General features: G+C 43.7%; 1 protein-coding gene across 9 annotated transcripts in view; it reads right to left on the reverse strand.

Moving 5' to 3' along the window:
* Positions 1–24799, reverse strand: part of casz1 (castor zinc finger 1) — a 168522-nt gene that overhangs the window by 24596 nt on the left and 119127 nt on the right. For 5 of the 9 annotated variants that reach the window (XM_080295548.1, XM_080295547.1, XM_080295549.1 and 2 more), the window contains 2 exons: positions 6470–7030; positions 230–1130 (listed from right to left, as the gene is read on the reverse strand). In XM_080295548.1, coding sequence (XP_080151674.1) covers positions 230–1130; positions 6470–6986 — 1418 coding nt within the window. In that variant the 5' untranslated portion in view covers positions 6987–7030. Of the gene's footprint in view, positions 1–229; positions 1131–6469; positions 7031–20864; positions 20996–24799 lie in introns of those variants that run through there. The other 4 variants (XM_026153742.2, XM_026153743.2, XM_026153739.2 and 1 more) reach the window with 3 other exon arrangements.

A 24799-nucleotide genomic window follows, 5' to 3' on the forward strand; every position in this document is an offset into this window, starting at 1 on the left:
TCCAACACTCTGTATATTTTATCATCTTTTGTTAACTAAGGACATAAAGTTGTAGAATTAATTGGGTGCAGAAGGTCCTCTGTTGTGTTGCTCAAGGCTCCCAAATAGAAATATACAATTTGTTGCCTTAGTTCCCCTGTGAAACACAAATCTCATCATGTGAATCATAAACATTTTCTGTAAATTCTTTTTACAGCTTCTATAACTTATAAAGTTTGAGGACACTCACTTAACAGAGGACACAGTGCCAGTGGTGATGGAGTCAGTCTTGGAAAAGCTGGACTTCAGGTAGTCAGAGGCATTGAAACTTATGTGGCCCGCCTGGTCCACTGTAAGCCCTGGCGCTATGCTGGCTCCAGGTGCGCCTACAGCGGGGACACCGGGAGCTGCAGGGTTCCCCGGTGGCGTAGGAAGGACACTGGGCACCAGTGAGGCCTCGGGGTTTCCTGGCATTAGCTTCGGAATTGTTCTGATGTCATATTTTGAAGGGCGACCCACTTTGCCAGTCTTAAAGGCGATGGAACCGCCCATGTCAGGGTTGCCCTCACCGGGTTTGAAGGGGAGCAGAAACTTGATGTTCTCCAGGTCGTACTTTGAGGGTCTCTTGTAAGCATTACCATTCTGCTGCTGTAAACTCTCGCCCATCTTCAGCTTCTGAATAAAGAAGTCATACTTGGACGCTCGGGAGGCCATGTTCTGCATGTGAGAGGGATTAGCTGGCTGAGAATTACCCAGCTGAGGTGCTACTGGCTGTTTGTGGTCCATGCTGGAGGGGTAAATCTGTGCCTCGGCTCCTGGTAGACAACCAGAGGTCTGGAGCATGGTAGCGCTCTTATCTTGAGCCAGTTTTGAGTTGAGGTCGTCTGGTTTAGGCGGGGAAGCGTGCATGGGCCAAGGTAGGGTCTCTCCAGCTTTTAGCTTGCGAATGTACTCTTCGTACTTGGAGAAGCGGGCACGCCGTGAGGCCTCCTCGCTGCTGAGGGATGAGGGGTCTGAGGTAGCAGCTTTGAGCTTTTCAAAGCTGATCTTCTTGGTCAGCTCATCCCTTACCTGCTGGTCATCATAACCGAACATTCCCAGAAATTCATTCATGGTGTTGGCTGCATAGTCTCGCAGGGCAGACGCTTCTCCTGCACAAAGACAACAAGAAAAGATCTCCTATGTAATATGTATAATTCCGATAATTAAAGTTTTTCCATTAGCATATATTTAATGTGTACTGATCTGTCGAGCAGAGAAATTAATCACAAGTCAACCCATTGCTCAAGACATCTTAATCAGTAGTCTAATTCAGGTCACTCAATCAGTCTATGAAATGATTCCCTCTCCCTTCATACTTACTGATGCTCGCTAAAACATGTGTTAATGTATTTTTTCATCAAGTTTGCTAGTTACAAATGAATTAATCTGAAAAAGAGCAAAATATATTATGTCATGCAAACTAATGAAACAACATTCTGTCAACAATAATGCTCTATTGTGGTCATGCAAAAGGACTAAATTAACATGACTGCATCAACTGTGAGTGCACGTGTTCCTTTCCAATAAATGTTTAAAATAGCTGGATGTTATTTTTCTGGTTATTTCAAACGATAGCAAATTTGACAACAGGAAAAGTGCTTCTGCACTGCAACCTACAGCATCTGTAAATGTTCGTGTATTTATGTGTCTACAAACAAGCAGTCTGAGGCAATGCTCTTCCTGTTTTGGTTGCACTATAAGCCAGTCCTGCAGAATTTTGCAGGGGACTGTACCAAAGGACAGACTCACAGAGAAATCTAATTTTCTAAAATCACTGTGCTCCTGATATAAAAATGAACTAGAAAATTAGGTATAAAAAGCATGTATATATATCATGCATACAAGATACCTAAATACTGAAAGTCATCCAAAATATTAAACAAAATATACAGAAATCTGTTTATAATTTCTTAGAAATGTGCATTTATTATGAGTGCATTTAACCCTGAATTTTTATCTGATGACTCATTCTCACTATTAGTAGCCTCATATTATAAGCATTTCATATCATCACCTTATGAAACTTGGAATAACATATTTTAAAATAACAGTCTTACTGAAGTCAACTTCAGAAATGAAAACACATTTGCAAACTGAAACATCACTTTTATTTTAAGAGTCCATTAAATTGGACAACTTCCCCAAGGACACGGGCGAAATATAGTTGATGTATAGTTTAATTGCATTATGTGGAGATTAATTCTTCCCCATTAACTTTCATCCAAGTTAACGCATGGGGTCAGAGAGTGGGGAAAAGGCAAAGATGATTTGGCCTGAAAGCAGTGATGGACCAAGCTCTGCCTTAAAATAGAGGAGCGTGGATAGGGAGGAAATGGCGCAGCGAGTGAGACAGAAATCAAAAGAAAAACGGGAGAAGGAGGAAACACTTGTGTTTGTAGATCCAACTTAAAAAAAAAATGCTGCTGTGCCAGTTTGCATATAACACAGGAGGCAAGAACACAGATATGCTAGTAATGCAGATGATAATGTCAACTGAGCCATGTAAAACCTTTGGCCTTCTTAACTCAAGCTTGGCACAGTCACAGGGACAGGGTCCAAAGTCTTTTTTAAAAAAAACATTTTATTGCTGTTTTCATCAGCAGAGCACACACGAGCTGGCCAGAGGTAATATCACCTATCGCCGAGGTAATTAATACACAAATATTTCTGCTCTTGTCTCGTATTTCTCAGTTATTGCTAAATCAGTCGCCGTGCCCTGCTTTTCACATCTCTTGCGCAGCATGTAAAATAATCCCCAAATTTCCATTCACTGTGTTGGGGCTGTTCCACTGCTCAGTATGAAAGAGTATCCGAACAGATCGAAGGGGCATGAAAAATTTAAGAGAAATAGATCAGGTATTTGTGAGGAAATGCCTACATGTTTGCCTCAGATCGTTTTATCAAATCTACCATGTTTTCACATGTACTCAAACCGCAGAAAAACATGCTGTATACACAGATTCACTGCACAGGACAACAGCTTCTTCTATACCTTTGAGTTTTTAAATAAGGTGTTCAACACATCTGAGTGAAGAGTCCTTTAAAAATATTAAAATTGGATTTGAATATATACTAAATTAGCACTTGTTGGATTTTACTGCTATGAGAGCGTCTCAGGTCACAGCATATCCATTTGGCTCTAAAGTTAGGGCAGAGCCACCCACACCAGTATAAGTCAAAGTTTAACTACACTTCTTCCGTGACTGAAGAATGACAATCAAAAATAGCACGTTACTATAATTTTCTGAGTTAAATATATATTACATAACACCTCAGATAAAGAGGTTCAGGCCTGTTCACCATTCCTTTTGGAGGATACCTGTAACTACTGCAAAGAGAGTAGTTTCCGTCATGAGAGCGCCACGTCCCTATTTTCATATTTCCTCATGGTATTATCGCCACTTCTCCCCCCCCCCAAAAAAAATTAGCCGAGACTCTTTGTTCATCAGCGCAGCCACGTGACGTGTTATCAATGAAAGGCAAATGATTGGACTTGAAGGGATTATGACGGGGACCGACAGGAGATAACCCTTCTAAAACACCATGTAAATGAGGTTTCTACTCAAACACTATCTGGCTGCCTCTTAATCGTGTCATGTGACACCGAGTGGGAAACTGTGTATGGGTTGAGTCGAGATTGAGATGTTCCAGCCCCCCCCCCCCGTTAAATTAAAAGAAAAATAAAATACTCTCCCCCCTCTCTCTTTCACCTTCATCCATTTCACTGTTCGCTAACACGCCTGACATTTCTGTCCGCACTTGCTTGTTGGACTGGGAAAATCCACAAAGAAGTGGTTTCTAATCTTGACACTTCAAGCAAACAAAAGCCAACACATGACACAGACCTGCCTTGTCTATATTTGAGGCAATTAGGCTGCATTTTCCCTCCCAGATATGATAGCAGATGGGCATTATATCTCCTTTTGCTGACCAAACATGGCCATCAGTGTGGCATAGCTTCAGTGCTCGCAGGACTGAGAGGCAGAGGTGTTGCTGATGATAAAGATGCATGCTAGTAGCTATATATGGACTAATCTAGAGCCTGGATACCTTCTGAACGGTGTCAGTTTCGAACAACAAATATATAGTGTAAGCCACAAGGTTGAAAAACAAGTGTTTTCTGTTTCATCTGCAAACATGTTGAAAAGCATGCTTTTTCATAAGGTACAATAATTTAAATAGAGCTATTTATGTTCATGCCATAGAGTTTAAGTGTGTTTTGTTTAAATGGACACTGTTAAGCTAATAAAAAGCAGCTTTGAATAAATGACATTATGTGCATTTGTTTGGAGTAATTTGTCTCTCTCTCTCTCTCACACACACACACATGCGCATGCACGCACGAAAAACTATGAGGCTTCAAACTTCCTCACTGTTGGGTTAGTTAATTAACAGGCAGTAAATAGAGAGGACTTTGAAATAGCTTGAAATGAACAATAACCTTTTACAGTGAACCCAGAATTGCAAATGGAAGTCATGGTCAAGCCTGTTTGATCCATCGCTACGAGCATCTCTGTCATTGCTTTCAAAGTTTTTATTCATTGACTTTTTTTTTTTCCATTGACTGGCTTATGAGGGCTCTAATGCGACATCTAAATTATCTAGGAAAAGTATTCTGGGGTTTTGCACTGATAGGAAATCCGCACGATGCCTCAATGTGAGGAGTTAAATGTTTTGAAGGTCGCAGTTTCTCTCATTGATCTTGCAATGTTTGTTAATTACATTGTCACTGATGTTGTGAGAGATAATTAAGCCACTATGTTTATATGCATAATTATGTGCACTCCATATCAGCCTTTGAAAGACAGTGGCGAGAGAGAGGGAAACGGAGAGAGGGAGAGAGAGAGAAGGGGGGGGGGATGTTTTAATTGTGAGCTGAGCAGAAACATGGCAATATAGATGCCCTAGTTACAATCAACAAAGAGCAACTCAGAAAAAAAAGAAAAAAAAACTCTAAAGACAAGATTTGCAACTGATGCAGAATGCTCTCCCCGCAGTCTTCAAACATCGGCTTTGTTGTGAGATTTAAAATAGTAAGAGAGCCGGTGAAGGGAAAGGTGCAGGCCTTCTATACAACAGTAATGCATATTTACAGACCTGCTTTTTTATGGCCGTGAAATAAACAAAATGACTAATTAAAACCACAAAGCCTTTTTTCATTTGCCTCTGAAATGAAACCTGCTTCATTTTCTGAGAAGCCCCTGCCCCCAATTCTGAATGAGTGTGTGTGTGTGTGTGGCCAGAGCCACGGCTGTACAGTGGGTGAAAACAAAAAGAAATGAAGACAAAAAGGAGCATGTGTACACGACTCTGAGGTACATACTTAAACCTAGATGAAAGCACAAAAACTGTTAAAGTGAGGTGAGCACGCACAAAACGAGACTTGTTTGTGCACCGCAACAACCGGTCTCACCTGCAAATTGCTTTTTTTCCCCCCTTCTTCCCCCCCCCCCTCTACTGGCGTCTGTGAAGAATGCTTTATCTATTCATATAACCGAGCTCTGTTTTTTCATCTTTTTTACAGCTCCGTGTTTTCAACTTCTGCTATTACAAGGCCACCGTTTCCGAATCTGTGTGTGTGTGTGTGTGTCAAGTTTCAAGGGTCACAAAGTGTATGACACCAAACAGCACTTTCTTTAAAAGATTGTTTGTGGCGTTAACACACGCACTCAACCTCATTCCGGGGGAGAGTGTGAAGTCTCTGCCAACTTTATCTATTTGATAATCAGTGAATTATACCGAGGGAACATCATGTCAATATTAAACAGGGTTTACTGTGAGTCATTTACAAGAGCACACAGTATTGAGAAATTTATTAAATGAATTCACTGTTGAAGCCACTGTTGTTTGTGGGAAGGTATTAAAATACTGCATTTAAGTGTGATATGCGGCTGCAATATAACTTCCCCATTTCTGACTTATTTGACAACTGATCTCTTGGATTTGACAAAAAAAAAAAAAAAGCCAAACTCCTCCATGTAATAGAGGAGCTTGAAGCAGTGGCTAAGTTTAGTGAGCTTAGGGAAAAAAATCAAAGACTCAATATGTAATCCTGGGTGTAATATGAAGCTTAGCCTGGCCCTGCCATGCGCTCTTAGCCCTCAGCTGCTGGGAGAATGCATAAACGCCTAAATGCCTTACGTTGTAAGCCTACTCCAGTTATGAATTTCTTCGTACAGTTAAGTTCATGTTTTGCCCCCCTCTGGCCCGCCAGCTGAATCTCTCTTTAGAGTAATAATGTCACTGACTATTCATAATGTAACTCTAGAGTTTCCCTTTCCAATAATGGACACGCTTAAGCTTATGTGGATGTGGCAATGTCACCTCTCCTCTGTCTAAGCCTTTGAAGGCCAAAGGTAGTGTTGCTTTGAGATGTACCGTGTGTGAAAGGGTCATTTAGAAGACGACGTGTGAAAGAGGATGCTTAAAGGACACAGTGAAAATATACCTGGAGAGGAGAATGGTGCTTGGCGATTTTGGGCCTCACTCGGCGGCATGTAGGCGTCATCTTTTGAAGGCCTGTCTTCAGCTTCTTTGTCTTCAGGGTAACTGCCATCTTGAGACCCCGCCGCAGGCTCGGCCTCCTCTCCATTGTCTTCCTCATCGCTGCAGCCTTTGGGCTGTACCATGTACACGCCCTCAGGAGGGCCATCTTCGTCATTGCTGACTTTGAGTTCTTGCTCCTGATCGTCGTCAGGAGCTGGGGGCTCATCGCCGTACTCGCCGTTGACCCACTTCTCAATGGCCTCGCGTCGCTTCTGGTCCTCCTCTAGGCTCTGATTTAGGCTCAGGCTCTCGGGGAAGTTGGTCTCGTTGTCGTCGTAGTGGGAGCTACCGCGCTCGCTGTTGTCTGCTACACTCTGGTCTCCCTCTGCATTCTGGGAGCTGCTGTCGAACACCACCTGGCGGCTCAGCTTGGCACAGATAGCGTTGAGTTTTAGGCCACCTTTTCTTTTGGCGGCCATCTTGGGTTTTCCTGAGGTCGTTTCAGTGCATAAACTCCTTTCAGCTGATGGAAACGAGAAGAAGACAAATAGAAGGTTAGCGAAGTTGCTCAATACCACAACTATCTGTGTTACAGCTCGAGTAATATTACTTTTCTCTGAACGAACGGCAGCAGGCGTGCTTTCAGTGTCACCGGAAACATCGTTCGAACCTGCTTTTTCCTGTCACTAACTTGTACTGATTTTGAAGATCACAATGGAAAAATAAACAGACATATACAACAGGGACTGCTGCTATTAATAACATAAAAAGCACTTAACAATAACAGCTCGAGCCTGGAAGGACACCCAGAGATACTGTACATATCTTTCTAAGTCACAGTTCTTTGGTCAGCTCAGAGTTTAGCACGATGTGGTTGGAAAAAAAAAAAAAAGAGAGAAAAACAAGCTTAAGCAGCTGAAACCATAGGCTGATAGATATCAGACCCCCTACAGTAGTACAAGCTGCAAATACACGGCTACATAATCCAGCACATGACAGCGCTATAGAGACACTGTGAAATGTTATCTTCACTCTCACCTCAAGAGGCTGTGGCCCTGCCACTGAGTGGGGGGGCTGTATAGCATTAAAGCTGTCAGGATGTGGAGTGAAAATGCTGAGCACTTTTGGCCTTTTCAGAGCCCTGATCTCTTACCGGTTATTAAGTGAGATTAGATTCAGCGACTGTCCTGTTTTCTCTTTCCTAAAAGAAAAACGACGCGCGCAAAACGCCGTCTCTGTATCTCGCACATCTTTACTTCAGAAGAAATTATGCATCTAAATGAGTCTCAGCGTTTTATTTTTCTCCCCGGCGTGGCCCCTCTGAACAATAGCACATCATAGTATGTGCTTTGAGGCAGGAATGGGTGGCATTATTTCAACCCAAGTGGGGCTATCTTTATAACATGTCCTGTGATGAGGCAGGAACAGCTGCATGTGGCATTCCATATCCAGAGCTACCTTTTTAGGGCAGAAACTGCACTCTGTTACCTTTCGCATTATTTCCAGAGCAAGCAAAAGTTCATTCACCCAGCAGCAATTTCTGGACAATCTGCAAAGAGGTTGTTTTTTTAAAGTCTGAAGTGACAGTGACTAAAGAGCATTTATGATATATATATATAAAAAAAGAGGGTGGTACAATAACCAGGGGTTGTGCTGCGTGTTGCAGCTCAGCGAAAAACAGTTAAAGACCGAACCACATCAGAGATCTTTCTTCTTGCGTGATGGCGTATTGAATCTTAACTCAGCCACACTGTTGTTAAGATAATGCACAATATTGACTTACGAATACACCGTTTCAGTGGAGAAAAATGCGCGATATCAGAGGTAACAAAGTTCTATCTTAAAGACTCGATTCACTTTCTGTATCAGTGAGTACGAGCCTCTTCATTTTCCCTCAGCCATAAAGCCAAGCACAATCATGTGTGAGCCATTGCCTGCATTATGTAAATCACATCGGTGCAACATAAAATCCTGTTTTCATTTTCTTTTGCAAAGCTGTGGAATCATTAGAGGATATGCAATTTGAGGGAGTTTACAGATCACCCCCGTCGCCAGACAATGCACCCCCGTGCTACCCACACATGCTTTCTCAGTTACAGTATTTACATTGCGGGCTTCCTCTCTGAAACAATGACTTCAGGAATTATGTAGTTTTGAGGGGCCCGTATATCACAGGCACATTACAGCACAAATTTAGTGTCAGACAATTGCAGGCGGGGGGTGAAAGGGTCACCTTTAAGAAGACAGCAACTTTGAGAAGGTGTGGGGGGGGGGGGGGGGATCAGCTGGAAAAACTATTAGGAAGTGGAAGATATAAATCTTAAAGTTTTTCTTTCTTTTTTTTCAGAAATACTCTCCAAAGGAAGATTGAGGTCATTTGGGTGTTGCTGTAGAGGTCATTCTTTCTATTTACTGTGTTCAGTATTTCATGCTTTAACTACCGATTTCCTGTGTATTGCCATTTCGAGCTCCTTGTAGGAAATGACCCCTACACAGTTGTTTCTTTCCATTAGCGCCTATTTATGTATGATTTTGTGTTAACAATGAGGAGAATAACTGGCGCACCGAGTGCTACTGATTCAGTATCTAAGCAAGCCATTAAACTGAATTATCAGACATCTTAAGCACATATTCAGTGTTTTCTTTTAAAGGTAGGGCGTGATTTAAAACAAATTAAATATTCTGAGTTTCCCTCCGAGGAAGAACATGCTGCGATTCAGTGCTTTATGGAAGTAGTCTGAACTATTATTTGTGCTGTGGGGTTTTTTTTTTTGCTATTGCTTACAATAAGGATCACTATGGTAACGCTAAGCTGTTTACCTCAAGTCGTTTGTGTGCATGATGCCGTACAATGAGATAAAATCTGTGGGGACTTGCATGAAAGAATAACTTTTCCCTCTGGGACCAACTCCCCCAACCTCCCTGAGAGTCCAGTGAGCGTTCTGCCTTATTAATGAATATCAGAAAGAAAAACAACACTGTCACATGCACTGGACATTATTTACAGTCTGTTTTAGCCTGGTGTGCTAATTGTCAAGGAAGGAGACACCTCGGTAAGCACTGGGAGTTGGGGGAAAAAATAGGCAGGTCTGAATTCGAACACAACAGCTGAAACTAATTTTTCCCAACTGCTTATGTTAGCGGTGACATTATTTTTACTGGAAACAGTGCAGGACCGCAAAGGAGCGCCATGCAGTGTCTGTATAAGGCCAAAACCTGAGGAAAAAGTCAAGAAGCTATTTTGAATACATTTCGACAAGGTCAGGTTCTTTTTCATCTTCAGTCAAAAATAAGCGCAGTGGTGCATAAGCGCAAGTTCTGCTGGGTCCTGCTTCTTCTCAGAGGTGGATGACACAGCTTGTGTGAGAGTCTAGCCCTCCGCGCTGACAGAATAACTCCTCCTCTGCTCCGAGCCCCACAGGTCTTGTTGGTTTTTTGATGCAGAGTGTCTGTTTGTGTGCCAGAATGATATCATGCCCAATCAAGTGGTGTTTCAAATCCTAATAACGCTGTTGGAAGTGCATTATTTGTGTGAACGTGCACAGACTGTAATCAAGGCTGCTACGGGTAAAAGGGTGTGGGAGTTAACAATGGTCGTGACTGCGCGGGGTCACGGCTTTACCTCTTCGTGACACAAAAAAGGAAAGAGTGGGCAGCTTTCGTTCCAAAATACGTGTATAGTCATATTACAGAGGATGTAAAGCCACAAGTGTAGCATATAGAGAATTGAATAACTCGACTTTATTGTTAATTCAGAGAGCAGCTAACCCCTTCACCCCCCCATAAACAGCCCAGCTCCCCGCAGCGTTTCAGTTTGTATGGAGCAGGCACACAGGAGGGGTCTGTATATAAGAGAGGTAGATATTACCTGTTTAAACTGAAGCTTATCTCTTCAACTAATCAAACACAGATACAGGGCCTGTTGTAGATTCCTGCTGAGTTTCAACATGACTGACACAGGGACAACCCCCCCACCCCTCCGCAATATCTCAAGTTAATTAATACAAACAGGGTCTGGGAGATGTCTATTCAACTCAGGATTATTTTACAATATGCAACAGAGAGGTGCATTAGCTCTTCAAAAAAAAAAAAAGAAAGAAAAAAAAGGAAAAAGTCTAGTTATAACTTCATGAACCTATGGCAGATTAATCGACAAGGCTGCAGCTCCCAGGGTGTAGCTCAGTGAACCTTTCATGTCTCTGGCTCTCAAGGGAGATGTATGCGCGAGTGTGCGTGCATGTGTGTTTCAGGGAAATCACTGAGCCACACACAAACACGCGCAGACAGTCTTGAAAATTACCATGTTTTTATTTTTGTAAATTTACGGCTTGCAGGAAGAGAATGTTTTCCTCTTCTACTCTCTTCCCCCTCCAACCCCCCCTCCACCCAGCCCCGCTGTATGGTAGGGAGGCTGCGGCAGCCGCAAGGAAGTCAAGCGGAAAGTCACTGATGGACAACTACGCCATTGCACCCAGACCCCAGCATCTGGCCCCTCTCTCATTTTTATTACAGAAGAATAACAATAAGCAGGTCGCCGACCCCGCCGTGAGATTTTGCCACAGTTTTCTAACAGTCGGTGCAGCCGATGCTGAGAAATTTCCATTTTTCCACATGCATATTTAATTGAGTTTTGTCCCAGTGGTGCGGAAATGATTTGTTTTTTGCTCTCTGTTCACTTGACTCCTCTTCGGAGTCGCTAACCCTGATTAAGACGTTCCCGTTAATTTCCCAGCGCACACCTTTTTTTGTGCATTAATGGTTCTGATCGTCTAATTAAAACTTCTCAGCTCGGCTGCTGATCACCGCTCGTTGTGCCTCTGACCTGAAGTTTTAATTGCCGCATCAGAAGCGATAATAATAATTTTGAGGTTCTGATGATTAAAAACAATGCCATTGCCAACTAGTTGATAGATGGGGGTTTGGGGTGGGCACATCTGAGGAGTTTATGCAGAGTAGAGATTTACAAAAGGGGCTGTAAAGGAGGCTTTATATTACCAAGGAGCAAGCAGGGTGGGTGTGGGGGCTACTGCAGGTTATGTGGAGGGGGTGGCAGAGCATATGGAAATCTCCCAGCCCTTCTGTCCCTCAGAGTCTTCCTAAGGAAACGGGTTTGGCTGGGACTGGGACTTAGCATTCTCCACCTCAAATCTAAATCTGCCACTGCCTGATCCACTTTGGAGCTCTCCTTACTTGGCAGGTTTGCCAGGTTGGGGACGAGAGAGAGGGAGAGGAAAAAAAAACACACACACACAGAGAGTGCAAGTGAACGACCGATGAAGGCACATAAAAGATGACGACAGTCCAATACCTTCTGCTTATTTTCATAAAAAGATAATAGCGCAGTAGGCACGATACAAAAGGCACATTGTTCATAAAGTGACTGAAAGGAAAAAAGGAACCTGTGGTGAACGTTGTCTCTGTCATAAAACATGATACTGATGAGATATATATGATATGTAGATTACTGTCAAAACAGGAGAAGTGAGTTGCTTGTGATCTTTTTTGAAACAGTACTTTCACACTGTACTATTCAGATCACACAAACTGCAGTAATGATAGGAAATGATTCAGGCATGAAGAGAGAGGCTGCACACGGGAAACTGCCACCAGCACCAATGTGTCACATTTTGTTCTTTTTATAAACCACTGGATTTCTATTGGATTTTTTTTTTAGGTTTAGTACAAGATCAATGTTTTTGCTGCCAAAGCTACTGTACACGCAGGCCGGCAGACACATTCATACAGTGCAAAGACACACTGACATAAAGTCAGGAGGTAGCTTTCTTCTTCTCCACCCTGCCCTCCCCCTGCCCCCCTCTCTCTCTCGCAGATCTATTTTATTATTAATCAGTTGGTTGCACATCTGCCTGCTTGTTTTTTTTTTTTTGCTGTTTTTTTTTTTTTATCAATAAAGCACTTATTGCTTTTAGTCTAGAATTTGACCTTGTACATTGTCTGCTGTCTTTCTGAGGCTGCTGACCTTGAAGGACCTGTTTGGACTATTTCACTTCAGTTCAGTCCACAGGCTGTTAACACAAGCCCTCAGCCAAGTGCCACGCTCCCGTCACACCGCCGTAAAACACAAACAAGACACTGCAGGACAAAGGCGGACACAAACGGCTCCAGTCACACACTCGCTGAATGCACGGGACAATGGCTGAGGAAAACAATGTATATTACGAGCGTAGACGGAGGACGAAAGACTCTGAACTTGAGGGCAATCAGGCAGGAAAGTTGAGATCTAAGGACAAATACGCCCTCCAGCTTCATCACAAACAGGGTAATTATGGGATTTTCCAGAATAGAGGACAAGCAAGCTAAAATGGTCTAAGGGAGAGAAAAAAAAACAATCTGACATGAGTGACAAGAGTCATTCTGACAGCTACGTACCAAAACAGCCAACTTTTATTCAGTTTGCTGCTTAGGGTAATTCATGGGACACACGGCCAACTTGTTAAAATTGTACATCAAATCTGGACTCACAGCTGGCACCAGATGATGACTTAATTTGCAAGTGTGTTCCAGGAGGCAAAAAAAAAGAAATAAATAAATAATAAAAAAGGCTTTAAAAATACCCAATTGCACATGGCACCGTGCTTCCGCGGACTGAAACAAGGGAAATTTATTCTTGAAGCTTTGTTTTGGAGCTCTTGTTCAGCTTCAAGACACCGGGAGTGCAATTTGATAAGCCAACCGCCATGGTAAATGAGCAGACGACCCCTGTGTCCCTCCCTCACGGTTGCTGTTCTTGGTGAGGGAGCAAGGCAGTGTGGGTAGTACAGTGCAGAAGGGGCTCAGCGGTGCACCTCTCGAGGGCCCTTGAGCTAATATCTGTACAGATTAACTGCTTCAGTTGTATTTTGGTCACGGGGATCTCTCTTTGCCTTTGTGGCTTGTTGGGAGGGAGCAGGGGAGATGTGTGCCGAGCGCGTGTATTACACTCACGCAGTGTTAGTTGCGCTCGTTCTTCAGCAGTGAAGTAAACGATCTGCTCGCCTAAGAGGTCAGCCGCCCCTGGACTGACGCATGTCACTCCACATTATTATCTTTGGGACGTATTTCATTTACCAGAATCCAAAAGTACGCCGCTAAGTAAGTCTTCGACACCCTCTTACAATCACCTACCACCCTCTGTTTCTCCACAGGACACACACGCAGGCGCGCGCACACATCCAGTGTCAATCCTCCAGGGTAAACTCAGCACACGCTGCTCCATTAGTTATCAATTAATTCTGGAAATCTCCACCTGGCATGCACACGCCGACGAAGCCAGCGCATGTACGTAGCACCGGTCTCGACAGGAAGTCGAGGAGAGCGTGCCTTATTTGACTACGAGTGTGGGTGAGAGAGTGTGTTTGTGTGTCCATGCGGGTGGCACTTTTGTCCATGAGGTTAACCTTGATATGAGGCCCTGTCAGGCCAGATAATGTCAATCAATGACAAGCCCTCACAGATAACCCCTAATGTGAAGCCTAAAAAGCAAAGCTGTTTAGATCTTTAGACATGCCCCCTTTCACCAGCATATGAATTGCATTACAAGGAAATGAGCTGTGGCATTTCTTTAATAAGACTCTTAAGACATTTTGACAGCATATAAGGCCCTGTGCCGTAAAAAAAAAAATTAAATAAGGCCCCTGCTGACAAAGCCTCCTCACACACGGCAGCGTTCTGATGGGCAGACCCAAGTTCCTGTTAAGTGGAGGAAAGGAAAAGACAAGCAGGTGGGGGGTGAGAAGGGTGGACCTTTCCCTCCTCTTTCTTTTTTTTTCCCCCCGGCTCTCAGGGACTTCTTAATTGATTTCCAAGGTTATGTTTCAAATTTGTTTTTCAGCTACGGAGGCCTTGCGAATGAGAGCACGAGTCAATGTTTTTCATCAATTCTCCTAAATTCGGCCCGGTTCACACCGCTCGCCTCAGATCCTGCCGAACCCCACTCTCGTCCCACCTCCTTCCCTCTTCCACCCCCTTTTTGCCCTTTTTTTCTCCTCTCCTCGAAAAAGAAAGAAGGACCCAAGAAAAAAAATAGCAACAAAAAAAAAGAAAAGAAGAAAAGAAAGACGTATTTCCAGACAGGATGCCTGCGCTGACAACATCGATCCCCGGCTACCATTAAAACATTTGCTCTGCCTGACAGAGTTTTGTCTATTGGACTTTCTACGCAGCAGAATGAATCACAGGTGCCTGTTAAAATGTCATCGTGGGCAGCTTTTGCAGCCGGTCTAAAAAACAACAATTCGGCCTTTTTACACTCTTAAGTTTTTATCACTTTTCACAGTTTTGCATTTCAAATAATTCAAGGAAGCACAATTGCATTTTGATCAAAATACACTGTTTCTCGGTTTAAGGGAGGAAGTGATAAGAACGAATCTTCCTGCTTGCAGGAATTTGCATTTTTGTTGTTTTTTTTTCCATCCCATGTGACTGCGAATCTCCTGCCACAACTGCTATGCTCTACTTTTCTGACAAGCAGCATAGATGTGACTACAGGGTTTTGTGATCATACAAGACATTTCAAAGCGTTTATTTGTACCGTGTGTGGTTGGGAAAGTGTGGTTCGGTGCACAAGCCACTGTAAACATACTGTATATGTTAAGTAAAACTGTTGTAACCAATATTAAGTGTGTGCTGGTGTGCTGCATGCCTGTTTGCAGGTTTGTAAACAGCAGGGCATTGCGCTCTGAGCCCTCCTCCTGCTCCTGTATGTGTCGTGGCTGCAGGTCACATCATTTGCACTGAGATGCCACACGGGCCAAAAAAACAGAAAAATGCACACTGACATTTCAACGAGCTGAGGAAACACTGATCCACGGTGGGTTTAATAAATACTCCACTGTGTCAGTCGTGACAGCAGGGAAAAACAGCATGGTTTACTGAAAAAGTTCAACACGAACTTGAGGCAGAAATAAATGTGGCAGTTTTCACTTAAAACAGGAACATTTGTGTTTCTGGGAGTTCGGTGGAGGGAGGAGTGTGCTATGACTGAATTTGAAGGTGTGATAAAACAACACTCACAATAAGGGGAAAAAATAAAAATGAAAGAAGCAAAGCTGCTTTACAGGAAAAAAGAATGCTGTCTATTTTGGGTCTCAGTATACAAAAGGAAGTGCCGCTAAGTTGACTCAAACAAATAAATTTGCTTTTGATAAAACCACAGCAACTACTTTTGCATTCTACACCAAACCCACTTTGTTTCCTGCGTCTTTATCTTCATGACTTGCCACATTTGTGAGAAGCCACTCAGTAAATTGTCAAGCACAAACAAGCGAAGGCTTTAAAATGATGCAGTGTTGATGGCTTAAAGTGTAATTTTATTTGAAAAGTGACAGTTTAAAGGAAGCCAACACGGAGCGCTTGCCTATTTGCGCTGCAACCAGCTGCCCGCTTTACATTTCTGCAACATTAATATTCCTCTTATTATTATTTTAAAGTGAAAACGGATACTCTGTTGAAGTGCAAATCTGATGAATTACAGGAGCAGATTGCTGCTATTAATTATTAAAACCTATTTTATAAATATTCAGGTCTGTCATGCATCTAATAATGAACGCTTTAGAGGAGGTTACTTCCTGCGCGCATCCTAATGTGTCAGAAATATCGCTTTTAATCACACTCGTGTCAGCGAGTGTGCCGGGTTTGAACCTGCCGAAAAAATCTAACAAATCAAGGAAACTCAGATGGCCAACTACTGTGCTCATCACAGCTTTTCCGTTCCCGCTGTTTCGCACGATCCAGGTTTGTCTCCTGCCCCGTCTAAAGACGGAGTGAAAACCTCCCAGCTCTCTGCTGCATTCTTACTGTGGTAATTTGAATGGAGAATAATGCATCGGCAGCACTCTACCTTCTGGACACACCTAGTCCCAGTGCTACTGCTGCCATATGCTGTGTTGATACATATTCATAACACTTTCTCGTGTGTGTGAGCGATGAGGCTTAAATGAGTGTATCACAACTTCAAATGGGAAGGAGGGGGCGAAAGGAAAACAGAGAAAGCCGGGCACAAAGAAAGTTGGACAACTCTTCCCCCATTTCCTCGTTTCTTAATCCTTTCCCTGCAAAGAAAAAGTTCAGGCGTTCGAGTGCTGGGAGGCTACCCCGGTGCTTTTTGCGATGGATACACGAGAAGCTGCGGAGTTCCGGGATCGGCTTCCAGAAGCTGCGCGAGGCGGCGACTGTCAGTGGTTGGATAATCTGTCAGGTGGGCCGGATGGCCTCGCTGGTAGGATGAGAGTCAACAGCGCCGTAGCACGACCTCCATACACCCCAGCAGTGTCTACATATGCTGCATAGGGCATACACACAACCTGATAGGCGCACACACAGACACACTGTGGAGCGCTCTAAGATTAACACTGTCAGAGCTACAATGATACCCCTTCATTATCTGCACACGGGGCCTCCTTCATGCGCTTGCTTGCCTCACTGTCCTCTCCACTGCTTCTCTGTGGAGGTAGTAATTACTAAAGCTAACATTTCTTTCTCTCTGCGCCTCCACCTACCCTCCACTTCCCCATCATTTCTTTCTCTTTATGCAGCGCACTCAAGTGCCTTGCCAGCTTTTTGCCAACTGATGACACAGCTGAAGGTACGCCACTGTTGATGGCAGTACCAGTGTGACTCCCCGCGTGTATGTGTGAGCGCCGTATTATGAGATTATGCCCAGCTGATGTGCAATAAAGGCGCAGTGTGCTACCCCAGATTCAGATCAGTCAGCTGGGGCAAACGCTCATTGTGGTACAGCAACGGAGAAATTGCTTGATGTACCACTGCAGTATCTGTTGTACTATACATTGTTGGTGTAACAGGCTGGGATCAGAGAGATGTTCCCTCTTTCATGGCATTTTTCATTACCAACAATGCTCTCGCGCTATAGCTTTCTTCTTCCTCTCCCACTGGAACTATGGCTTTATCAAAGGTGATAGCTTGCTCAGGCACATTTTCTCAAACGTCTTCTTCAGCCAGCCATTTCCCAAGCTGCTCTCGGGTAAACGTCACTCATAAAAACTGGGGAAGATTTGATGGTGAGATCAAAAAGGGAGGAAGGACAGCGAGGAGAACGGGGAGACGGAGGGAAATAGGAATGATACCCTCCTCCCCTGCCTGACACCAGCGACTGCTGAGGGTAATTCCTCCAAGCAGGGCCTCTGTTTTCAGAGGCAAATACAACAAAACGCGGGGTGCTGCCACGAGACATCAAAATGGGCGATTTTGACTTCAGAGGGTCTTCAGATGCTTGAGGACTTGTCAGTGTTGAGCCAGTGGGACTGAACAGAGAGAACAGAAGGTACCAGCAGGCTGTTAACAACCAATACGGGAACCACGCCAGAAAGATCGTCTCCTCCCAAAATGCCAGTCGGCACCAGATCACTAAAGGCTTCCACCATACTGTAATATCCCACCTGAGCACTTTCATCTGTTCAAAGTTAAATGGCTTAAAAGTTTATCAGCTGCTCTATGCCAGCTTTGTATGTGATGGCTGCTGTTTGCTTGTTTGCCTGCTTGGTTATCTGTTTATCACCAAGATTACCCCAAACCTACATAAAAACTGGAGGATAGGAGGAGTATGTTCAAGCAGTGTGGCCTTTGATAACTTTGTTTTTTATTAGTGGCGGCTCTTCTAGCTGCACCACTAGGATAAGATAAGTTCGACATGTAGGTGCCTTAAAGGCAGAAAGACATTTTTTAAGAGTGAAGCTTCAACAGGTGCCCCGAGATAATTTATCTGGAATTTTATGCTCTTTGCTTTGCATAGAGAGATTTTCATCAGCCAATCAAAATACTTGTTTTGTTCTTCGGAGACCTGAGCTGTGTTGTGACACGCTGAGAGGGATGTCCGCGTTTTCCCCTGTGTTGTTCCCACTCATTCTTGGAGCATTAGGCTGACTCTAAATAGCCTGGAGGAGATTAGGGTAGCTCATATTCAAATGCACTTTTCTTCTAAAACCCCACTCCACCAGTGGGCCAAGGAGATCAGTGCAGGAGCCTGGTGAGATGGTAGTCAAAGACGATTGTGTCACGTATAAATCAGCACAGAGGAGGAAAAGAGACAGAGAGGAAGAGTAAGAGGGAGAAAGGCTGAGGTAAAAGACAAACAAGTGTTGGCTCTGCTATATGAGTTTAGTTAGCTAGAGAGTTAGTGTGTGAGTTATGGCTAGCGAAGGGCTGAGGGATGCTGTATTTATGAGGGGACTGAGTGAGTGTTAAATCCCTGGTAAGAAATAAAGTCGTCCCTGAGCGAACGGGGGAAACATTTCACTCAGTCTAAGAGGTGCCTTGAAAAAAAATGAAAGCCATCCCTCTTTCAGGGGAAGCACTAGTCTACATTCACTAAAATTGCTTTATTCCTTAAAAATGCCATAGATCACATCCAAGTGGACAGAACCTCATATTTGAATAGAGAAGAGGATTCTGTGTGTGTGTGCATAATATCAAGCAAGTTCAGGAGCCAAGGAAAGGGAAAGAATCTGATTCTTCTAAAATTGCATGCGGATTTTGTGAGGGATCTTTGGCTAAGAGAAGCTGCCAAAACACACAGTGCACTTGTTGCAGTGCAAGGGTTCATCCAAGAAAAGTTTTCCATTCTGGTTTATCCAGGGAAAAAAGTAGGACTTTTTTTTTTTCCAATTTAATTATTTGATATATCTCAATCTATTCTACCAAACTAGCTAAGCCGTATTTTTTTTTTCTCACAGACAAACTTGTCTTGTTCTGAGGAGTCAGACTTGAAAAGCCTGAAACAAAGGAAGGGGCCTGGCCAACGGAAAAGGAAAAGCTTAACACTGCACTTTGTGCACATCCAAGTCTAACTCAGACCTCGCTCCAAACCCCTGCAGTAGTAATAACAATTATTACTTAAAAAGGCAATATTTTTGCATTAACTTAAAAGGCTATATCTTTTTCTTCCTCTCCAGCCTGTGCGGCCTCACTTACCCTAAGTATCTTCATAAATCACCAGTTACTGTTAACATGTACTCCACAATTCAGTCATCAATCTCCTACCAGGTCAGAGTGAAAACAGAGGGGGAAATGTCTGCTTAGTAAAATGTCTCTCTCGTGAATGCTGCTACCACCACCCACTACTCAAAGACATATATGTGTGCTCCCACACACACACACAAACACACGCACACATCAGTTGAATAACAAACACTACAACCAAAGCAAGCTCTATGGTACATGGGAGCAGAGCGGTTGCCAGATCGCTACGGTAAAGCAAGCCAAATTCAATTCTGACCTCACCTTTCACTCTGCTGCTTCCATTTGTTATAAAAACAAATAAACAGCAAGTGTGAAGTTGGAGTCGGCCAACTTCTGCCTCGACAAGAAATATCAGGCCCGGGCTCAAGCGGTGTGCTGCTTGGGAGACAGACGCCCACAGGGCCACATGTAAATCTGTGTTTATGTTCACAGACACAGTATTTATTTAACCAAAAGAAGAAAATCTAATTGTACACAAGGAGGATTATTGCTCTCAGAACCGTGTCTCCACAAGGGAAAAAAAGGACTCTTTAGCCTTTCTTCAACAGACACTGTTTACATCAGCAGAGTGGAAAATCCCTCCGATGACAAACCGCTCCATCACAACATCTGTATCTAAACAGCCAAATCAATCTCGACCAACACCGCAAATTACCTCACAACAGATCTGAAAGAGGCGCACTTGACTTCAGAGGAGAGGGATTTATGTGCTTTTCAAACAATTTCTAATTTTAGTTAGGTTTATTTATACATAAATATCAATGTATAAAGTCCAACGATATTTCCCTCTAAAGCAAGTAAAGACCACACAAATTTAGGCATTAAAAACAATATAATGTACAGCCCTTAAAAGTGTTCATTATTTAATTCAATTATTATTTTAATTTAAACAAACTTTCCACCATTGACGCTCATAGTGCTCCAAGGCCTGGCACGAAAAGTCAGAGACAAAACTTTTGACCGAGCAAAAATGCCGTTAAGACAAATTTACATACACGACTGACATTTAGTGCACTATAGGTGCAAATGCGCACAAATATACATGGAAACGAAAATCTTTTTTTTTTTCCAAGAAAATGAACAGTACACCTGCTATTTCCTCACTCTCTCACACAGACGTGCACACACTTTGACACCACCCACTACATCACTACACATGCGTGCCTGACTCATGCCAACTGCAAATAGTAGCAAACCCGTTCATCTCGAGGTAGCACTCAACTCCTGTGTGTGAGTGTGTGAGCGTGTGTGTGTGTGTGTGTGTGGGGAGGGGGGAGTGGAAGAGACAGAGAGAGAGAGAGAGAGAGAGAGAGAGAGAGAGAGGGGAAGGGAGGGAGGAAGAGAGAGAGAGAGAGAGAGAGAAAGGTATGTGTGAGTCTTACCTGGCAGCAAACCGCCCTCTGCGCTCTGTCTCACCTCTCCCTCCTGCCCTGGAAGAATTCTCTCCACAAAGCAAGGCATTTTCTCCACAACTGCTCTCTGCCAAGGCTCTGCTCTCTCTCTCTCTCTCCCCCTCTGTCTCTCTCCCTCCCTCTCTCCTTCACACTCCTTTCCTCTTTCCCACTCTGTCCTCCTCTCTTGCTGTCTATCTCTCCTCCCTCCTTACCCTCCCCCTCTCTCCTCACAGATGTCGAGGCTGTGCGAGTTTACCCACTTTACCAGTAGGGGTCCTTCAGCGCCCTTCTCCACCCCGTAGCCACATGGGGGAAGAAAACACACACATACACACACACAGGCCCCAGGAAGAGAGAGCCACTTAACGGGCGCCCTCCTGTCACTGCTACAATGAGAGCCCTCTGCTGCACTAGCTGCGTGCATGTGTTTGTGCGTCTGTGTGTGCGAGTGCGTGTGTGAGAGATAGACAGGTATGAAGTGGGTGGCGTGCACCGGGAGCTGGCCCTTGGCCCTTTCCAGCCCTGTTGAGCTAGGCTCGGCCCTGGCTCCTGAAGTGTAGTACAGTAGAAGCGCACTCCCTCACACACACAGACACGCAAACACACTCATGGGCATATGAGCGCACAGATTGACTTACAGTGGGTTCCTCGGAGCCAGCAGCCAGTGAGGGAGCGAGAGAGCGAGAGATTGTGGGCACGCACAAGCACACACACTTTCACTGGTACGCTACACAGACACACACAGAACAACTGCTGCTGTTTGCTACGGCTGCTGTTGACAGTGATAACATGCGCTCTGTGCCCTATGTGTGTGTCGCAGCGCACATGCACACATAAACACACACATTCAACACATAGCAGATGGCTATCGGCTCTCATATTTCAGGTTTCTATTCCATCTTTTTTTTTTATTACTTAAAAAAAAGAAAACAGTCTTCATTGACACTGGCATGTTAGATTTGAAGTCTCTTAGCTAGTGTACAGTGGGGAATTTCTAGTTTCTCTCCGACTTGTGGGGCACATTTCACATCGCAATATCAATACTGGAGAATATTAGCTGTCCTGTTGAAGAATGTCAGATCTCCGTTTGCCTTTGAATAAGAGCAGAATCCCCCTGGGTGAAAATGCGAAGATCTAACTATAACTAAGAGTTCAAATAAGCTTTTAATTATCTTTTGTGCACGAAAACATGTTAACAACTCAATTAAAAGTGAATATTAACCTAAAACAAATATAAAATTGCTGTCTTAAAGTAGACAGAAGAGTCGATGCAAATGTTGTTCGCTTATTAAGTCATAATTGACACAAAGTGAAAGAAGATTAACAATGGATGGAACTTGATCCCAGAATTTTATCAAATATTGCCCAACTTTTATGATAGTTAATATTGTACAACAGCCCTGATCTTGATCGGGATCTTTAGCAGTTAAAATATCAGAACAGCAATTATCAGGTTGAGGTGAGTAGGTTTTTCCATTTATTGCCACCTGGAACAGGATAAGGGTACCTGCACCCAAGACGCGATATCCCGGACCTGCCGCAGGTATAATTTGAACAGAGGGTGGATCACCTTTATTTGAGTCAAACAAAGCCTTCTAATGACACAAAAATAGTCACGACTTGACAGACAAGCCTCCAACGCCCAATCAGACTTCCTTCAAAACGTTGACAAAGGGCAATAAAGAAAATAGGATGTTAAAAGAGCAGGACACGGATGTTGAATAAAGCCACCAGAAAGTGTACATACTTAAAGTCGTGATAAGCTAATGAGGGAAACAGAGCTGTGCTTTTGGTTTACTCTTATCACTGTTTGCATCAGTTGCAAATCTCCCTTGACAGCAAGACTGAAATCAAATACAGTTTTTTAGGCAGATGAAGGAAAGTCATTTGTATTTACAGGAAATAAGAACGATGCGCTCAATCATTATTCCCTTGTTGTGCTAACTAGAACGCAGCCCCTGTATTAAATGTTGGAGGAGCAGCACAAGGACAAGTAAAACATACCTTAAATAGACTACAAATGAAGTCACTTAACACCCACTCGTTCCCTCGCCACCCCTTGCTCTGTCTGTCTTCAACAGAAAAAAAGCCTGTGTTTGACTATCTCCCTCTCTGGTTCATAGTTTCTTTTGCTTTTTAAACAGCCACTTCGCCTGTCACAGCACAGGAACGGGCGCATTCCCCTTAAATGGCTCCTTTTGACAACTGATCTGTAAATACAGCCGGATCTGCAACTTCCCCCTTTCTCTCGCTGCTTCACTTTCTCCCTTCTCCTCTTTGCTCTCTCTCTCCCTCTGCCCAAACTCCTGCCAGATCCACACACACACACACACGCACACACACACACACACACACACACACACACACACACACACACACACACACACACACACACACACACACACAGACATGAAGGTCTCCCTATGACCCCCTCCCCACCGCCACAAACACACACACACACATTTACCCCCACGTCCCCCTCCCAACTTCCCCAACTCCATTCCCCCTGCCTCTATAAAAACACAAATATGCCATAACTCAGGCAGCGCTGCCACATAGCCTCCATCTTGCCCTGTACCGGGGAGGGGGGGAGGCCTCTCAGGAAGGTCACCAACAAATGGTTTTCCGATTCACTGCCCCTGAAATAATTTTGTGTATTAAAACCTGAATCTGCACTTTCTGGCCTGAAAGCTTTTCTAATTATTCCGGCGTCCTTGGGACAGACACAGATCCTTCACACGCCGGGGGAAACAAGCTATAGAGCAACCACTACAGCCACAAACACTCCACCACCACCACCCTCCCACCCTCTCTCTATCCCTCCATCTCCCCACCTCCTCTGCTCTGCTCTCCTCTCCTCTTTACAGCCACCTCCCTCCCCAATCTGTTTTCAAAGCGTGTCTGTCCTTTATTAAATTGTTTTCTTTTCCACATTATCAGTTGCCATGGAGACCTCATCTCTCGGATTATTTGAATTTCATTATATCTATTGATTTGGGAGCATTTCATCTTTTTTATTGTTTTTCTGTCAATTTTCGAAACGAATAACCATCTAATTTGCGTCAGCGCTGATTACGTTCGTCCCTCAATAGAGGTCGGCAGCTGCGCCGGGGAAACAAATCAATGGAAAAACATCATAAAACTCGAAAGTACAATCAACCAGGATATGGGTGACATTCCGTGGTTGCTGAAACGAAGTCATCAAAAAATATATACTTTTTTTCCCTGCGCCTCTGCATGTGAGGGGGTGCAGTGAGGAGGACACATATGTGTCTGGGCAGATATATTACTATATTTCAGCAGATAATATACTATGGTAAATTTCCATACTGATAACAGCCCCTCCCTGCCCAACCAAAACAAAAAAAATGCTTACTGTATCTAAATAATTTATGCAATTTTAGCATTTCTATATAAATTTTTTAATAAGCTGCTTGGAGCAAAGTGGCCATTAACAAAACACACAGCTGTCCAATGGGCTAAGCCCAGCAGATCAATTGCACTTTTTTATGACATGATAAAATGCTTTTAAAGCAATTTACACAAATATGGAAAAAATGACTTCATGGGCTTCATTTATTCATAAGGACGTGTATTAGAGGGGAAAAAAAATCTTACAAAAGCCAGACAGGAGAGATGGTCCCGGTCCTAACTGGAACGGACTTGCTGCCCTCTCCGCAAGGACATAAAGTTTCATTACTGATGCACGCAGTCAAAGGCAATTTAGCAAACACAGTGTGCAAAAGAAAACATCAGCATATTGCAAGTGTTCCTGTATTAGGCAGACCTTGCATGTTGTTTTCCAATTTTTATTCATTTTTATGGGGGTGGGGTTGCATGGGGGTGGAGGTGATGGATTTTTTTTTTTTGAAAACTCCACCTGACCAGTGTCACCGTGACCCGAAGCCAAGGGGAAGTAGCCA

The sequence above is a fragment of the Astatotilapia calliptera genome, chromosome 20, assembly GCF_964374335.1.
Source record: "Astatotilapia calliptera chromosome 20, fAstCal68.1, whole genome shotgun sequence".
Taxonomy (NCBI): domain Eukaryota; kingdom Metazoa; phylum Chordata; class Actinopteri; order Cichliformes; family Cichlidae; genus Astatotilapia; species Astatotilapia calliptera.